The sequence below is a fragment of the Strongylocentrotus purpuratus genome, unplaced genomic scaffold, assembly GCF_000002235.5.
Source record: "Strongylocentrotus purpuratus isolate Spur 01 unplaced genomic scaffold, Spur_5.0 spur5_scaffold_13, whole genome shotgun sequence".
Lineage (NCBI taxonomy): Eukaryota > Metazoa > Echinodermata > Echinoidea > Camarodonta > Strongylocentrotidae > Strongylocentrotus > Strongylocentrotus purpuratus.
In genome coordinates, this window is record NW_022145598.1 from 7242319 (window position 1) to 7248257 (window position 5939).

The following is a 5939-nucleotide window of genomic DNA, read 5'->3' on the forward strand; positions in this document are numbered from 1 at the left end:
CAGTTGTGGATACATTATAACCAAGCAATTCCTATGGGTAAACCAATAATCTCTTTTCATCATTTTTTCTTCTTTCAAATGAAAACTAAAAAGGGGGTATTTAGGGTAAAATTTGTTTTTGTTAAAAATCTTCTCTGAATGTTGAGGTTTAGAGTACTGTCAAAGGAAGAAAATAAAGGCTAAATCAATGATTTGAAATAGCACAAAACAAAATTTAAAAAAAAACATAGAAATAGCATGCACATGTAGCTCTCAACCCCAAAGTTGTTTTCTACCTAAATTAATAATCAGAGCTTATAATATTTAGAATTTTAGAATACACTGTAGTGATAATAATGATGAGTTACATATAATGAATTCACAATTCACACATATATTTACAAAAACAAACTATACAGTGATAATTGGTGAAAATATAACAGTTATACCTCAAATCAATATTTTGCTTGGATTTTATACATACACTCAATGATTATATACCGAGTTATCTCATTCCCACAAGCTTAAAATGCAAGGACCTCAAATTTCCTGCATGTTTTTTTTTTAAAAGTGGGCTACATCAAAGAAAGCAAGCTCACACACAGTACACAGGTGAATTGCTGTTTGGTCTTCAACCAGTTCGTCCACTTCCCAATTAGTCTAATCCCATATGGTCTACACCCAGCTCGTCTACTTTTCACATGGTCTAATAATCATTTTGTCCACTTATCATTCGGTCTAATAACCATATATGGTCAAATCTCCAATAGGTCTACTACCCATTTGGTCTATTGCTCATTTAGTCTAATTCCAAGTTTGCCTAATGCCTATTTCGTCCACCATCCATAAGGTCTTATATTCATTTGATGATTATGATCTATGATTAAATGATTAATAGATCATGTGGATAGGAAACAGGCTGGGTGTAGACCACATGGGAATAGATGAATCGGCTGTAGACCAACTGGCAATAAGCAAGTACACATACCTGGTTGACAAGAAGCTCTGCGACCTCCACATGGTTGTTGAGGGCGGCGAGATGGAGGGCGGTATAACCATCATCTTTCTTTTCATCTACGATCCAGGGGCGAGGCAGTCTTGAGAGCAATATTCTCATGGCACTGTGGAGGCGTTTAGAAAAAGAATAATAATTTAATTCAATTTAATTGGCATCATAAACGATTACAAATCATAATTACATAATACGTAATAAGCCAGGACCTCTAAGAAGCAACTTGTGCTTGTAAAGAAGGCCCCTTATCAAGGTTAACACAATATTAAGTTGAATTACAAAAGCAATAAAACTTACAAGGTACATATACTTGGATATATGTACATGTATACTAATCACATCAAACAATGCATTGCCATTTAATTTCTATGTACATTATGTTTAAAAAGCAATACAAAAAAAAAGAGAAGAGGTTGGAATGAGAAAGAGAAGAAAGGGGAGAGGTGAGAAAGAGAAAGAAAAGACAAATAGAATATTTTGGAGCACCTAACATGAAAGAGTTGAAGGAGAAATTTAGATTTAGATTTTAGATTTCAACGTGATTCATTATACATTCATAACTCCATAAGAATATGTATGAGACTCCATACGAATAGATACCATGGACTTGTCTCATCACATCACTTATTATCAAGAAAATGTTAAACAAACAACTTTTGACAAACAATTCAAGACAAAAGAGCAATTTAGCCAGTCCGTCGGGAGAAGCTATCCTGGAAAAAAATGAGTTTTTTCAAACGAAGAAAAATGATTGTTATTAGACAACGTCCTGTGTTTTAATTAATACACCAGGGAACTCTAATCTTCTCAACACAGATTCCTATTTGGTTGAAATCAAAACTCCATTCAGCTTATTAGACAATAGCTATGTTCATACGGCAGTGCTGGAGTTTTTAACTTTAATTGTGCAAACCTCAAAGTTACAAACAACTATCTACTAACAACGACGAGGAGAGTTCACATGGGACCTTGAAACAATGGGTATTCAAAGTTAACTACAATGAAAGCCAGGGAAAACGTGGCATGAACTCGAAGTTTATTGCATGCATCCAAACAGCACATAACTATGAGTTATAACTGTTCATCGTTATAATACTCAGCTTTTACATACACGAATTACAATTTAGTCTCTAAGCGCTTCCCAACTTGGAGATTATTACCCTGGCATTAGCTGAGCTGCCATTACGGGGCTCTAGCATTTCAAGGAATTAATTCCTGTCAGGTAACCATTTACATCACCTGGGTTGAGTGTGGCAAATGTAGATCAATGGAGTTATGGAGCTAACCTTGAGATCTGCCTCAGTTTCTAACTTCGAGTTGACTTAACATTTCATAACAACGAGTGCATCCACAAAGTTCTCAACTACAAGGTAACTTTGAAGTTAAGGAACACAGCCTAAACTTAAAGTTAACGGATGGTCGTGTAAACCTCACTCAGTCGAGAGAGAATCAAATCAAAGAAGAAGGGGTTTGAGGCAAAACCGGGAGAATTGTGGTTTTTGGCAAGACATTGCGTCTGTCTATTAGATAACAATCAACTTATCGTGCTACATTCTTAACAAAAGATTGAGGCATAAGATTGATAAAGAGAAACTTGCCTACCCATCAAAAATTACATCTTTAGTTTTGCAATGGTGCACAAATCCATCCTTAAGCGGACATATGTGCTGAAAAGGCAGACGCTTCTGTCTCAATCAATATTTCTTCTACGTCTTTGATTTAAAAAACGATAACTATTTTACTGAACGTAAATGAAAAGTTCATTTATAGTTTGTAGACTGAAGCCTACATATCCATGGGGCAAGGGGCGGAGCAAAAGTTTTAGTATTTTGATGCTTTCATCTAGTCCACTGCATGGACTGTTTCTACGTCACTCGCCGTATCATGAAAATAACACACCCTCAACGTTAAAACGGAGACGGTCCTTTCATTCTTTGACGGGTGGATTTTCGGGGATCACGCGATTAGTGGAGACTTTGTTCTCTGTGTGGGACATTAGAGAGGGGGAAAATGATGAGTGAAGATAGAAAAATCTGGATAGCTATCATCTAGCATGGGTCTCGCATATAAAAAGTCTCTGGTTTTTATCTTGTATTGTGAACTAGGAATTCTATTACCCGTAGATAAATCACGATGGTGAGCAAGATAACTTGATATTACTTTATATGATAAAACTTGTCATTTCTGTAAAAGGTTTTTATATTTTTGTACCTAGGGAAAACCAAGCCTCAGATTAAACTTCATGAGGATTGTTTTGAATGATCTATTCTCAATCTTAAATGGTTTTCTGGCAGCAAGTAAAAATCATCTTCGTGGGAGAACTCTCACATATTTCAAATGCATCACATAATACAAATGATTAATGTTTCTCAGATTTAGGAAATGAAAAATGAAAAATGAAATGAGCATTAGCATTTTTCTTGGAAAGGGCTTTATAGCCTTAGTTATTAGCTTCATATACAAAATAAAGATATTCCCATTTCTTTTCTCATTGTCGACTCAGTTTAATGTTGAAGAGGATCATTAGTATACAACTCGTCCAAGTTTTATCTGAGAGAGTGTCAAGCATTAAGCTTTCTTACTCTGATAACAAATCCAACAAGATTTCTACTTCTAAAAATAGACTCAAGAGCCTTCAGAATCCATCCTCATCTATCTCTCTCTCCGTCCATCTACCCATCTCATTTGCTTCTCTATCTCTCTCTCTCTCTCATTCTGTCTATCTATCCATCTCGTCTGTCTCTCTGTCTCTGTCTCTCTCTCTCTCTCTTATTCTGTATGTCTATCCATCTCATTTGTCTCTTTGCCACATTGTCTTACTTCCCCTCTCCCCCCCCCCCCCCCCCTCTCTCTCTCTCTCTCTCTCTCTCTCTCTCTCTCTCTCTCATTCTTTCTATCACCCAGTTCATTTGTCTCTCTGCCACTCTCCATCATCTCACTTCTCTTCTCTCCCAGTCTATCTTCCCATCTCTCTTTCTCTTGGCCCCTCAGTCACATCTTATTATTACCTTCACGCTCCCCTCTCTTCCTATCTCTCAGTCTCTTTTGTTTTCTTTATTTCTTCATATATTTCATTTTCATTTTATATCTGTTATACTCTGTCTGCCGCCCTCTATTCCTATGCCATCAGCTGACCGAAAAAAGGCCATAACAGTAAGTTGTCAATACCATTAATGGCCTTATTGCTGGAGCTGGCGATTTCTCATCTTACAGTCATTCTAAAACCCACTTGCTCTCTCCATCTTTCTAGCTATCACTTTCATTTCTTTCTCCATCTCCATCATTCCCTGTTTCCGATACATTTTTATCCTTCTCAATATTTTTTGTTTGCCTCCTTTATATTTACATCTAAGATCGTGCATTTCCTTTATACAAGTACTGTAGTTCCATATCTTTCAATTCCATGCTCGTTGTAACTCTATCTCTCTATTTTTGAAATGTTAACATTTTCAATATTATCTCTCTCTTCCCTTTTCTCTCTGACTTTTGCTCTCTCATTCTACCTTTCACCTGCATGTATGCATTAACCCTGTATAAACAAACCCTAAAAATACACTTACATTATAAACATATAAATCTCAATGTGCAGTTGTAAAACTCTCTCTCTCTCTCTCTCTCTCTCTCTCTCTCTCCCCCCTCTCTCTCTCTCTTTCTCTCTCACACTATCTATATGTATCTCTGTTTCTATCTCTGAGCACATCGTCTTAATTGTAACTTCAAATAGCCTGTTCATGGAATTTCTCACATCTGCCACTCTCTTTTACTCCCATCTCTCTCTCTCTCCTCTTACTATCTTTTTGCATCTCTGTTTCTATCTCTAAGGGCGCGTTCATGCTTGATTTTGACGGCCAGAATCAGGCATCTGTTACGCTTGCGTTCATGCTCACTTTTGTAGAATCACCGAAAAACGGCGATCACGATCGCCGATCGTAAACTCACAAAAAGATGTGTTTACAATTTGTAAACGCGTTTAAATGGGGTCAACGCACTGACCTCTAGTGGGTCTATGTAGCATGCGCACACAGGTTTGCGAATCCAGCTGAAGGCCACCCAAGGAGAATTGCCTGGAGAAGTAAGCATGAACACTACATCGTGGAACTGCGATCACGATGAGCGTTTACGATGAGCGTTTCAGATCGCTCATTCTGCCTTCAAAATTTAAGCATGAACGCAGCCTTAGTACACCTTCTTTTTACTCTCATTAACCTATTCAACTCTCTCTCCAATCTCTCTCTTCTTCTCCCTTCTTACATCTGTCACTGTTTTATTTCTTTAAAATCACTACGTACATCTCCTTTTTATTAACATAAACCACTTCATGCAGTTCATTATCTCTCTCTCTCTTTCTCTCTCTCTCTCTCTCTCTCTCCATCTCTCTCTCCTCTTACTATCTGTTTGCATCTCTGTTTCTATCTCTAAGTACACATCTTCTTTGTACTCTCATTAACCAGTTCAAATCTCCCTCCGATCTCTCTCTTCTTCTCCTCCTCTAACATCTGTCTTGGTTATATTTCTTTAAAATCACCACGTACATCTCCTTTCCATTAACATAAACCACTTCATGTAGTTCATTATCTCTCTCTCTTTCATTCTCCCTCTCTCTCTCTCTCTTTCATTCTCCCCCTCTCTCTCTCTCTCTCTCTCTACCTCTCTCTTCCACTCATCCATATCTGTTTGCGTCCCCGCCTCTATCGTTAGCACATCTTCTTCCTATTCACATTAACCAGTTCATTTCATTCCCCCATCTTCCTCTCTTTCTCTCTCTCTCTCTTTCTTTCTTTCTCTCTCTCTCTCTCCCTCTCTCTCCCCCTCTCTCCCCATCTCTCTCCTCCTGGCTTTCCTAATCCCATCCTCCTCCTCCTCCTCCTCCCTCGTTGCCTAACCGGGGAGTGCATCATCCATTCAGAGTGAGGCGTCTAAAAATAGCTCTCGAGCGTGCTAAATTAAG

The 5939-nt window shown here is 37.9% G+C and overlaps 1 protein-coding gene across 1 annotated transcript in view; it reads right to left on the reverse strand.

Moving 5' to 3' along the window:
• Positions 1-1101, reverse strand: part of LOC753410 (E3 ubiquitin-protein ligase MIB1) — an 11643-nt gene extending 10542 nt beyond the window's left edge. The window contains exon 1 of the mRNA XM_030982797.1: positions 968-1101. Within this exon, the coding sequence (XP_030838657.1) occupies positions 968-1096 (129 nt within the window). The 5' untranslated portion in view covers positions 1097-1101. The remainder of the gene's footprint in view (positions 1-967) is intronic.
• Positions 1102-5939: the final 4838 nt, after the last annotated feature.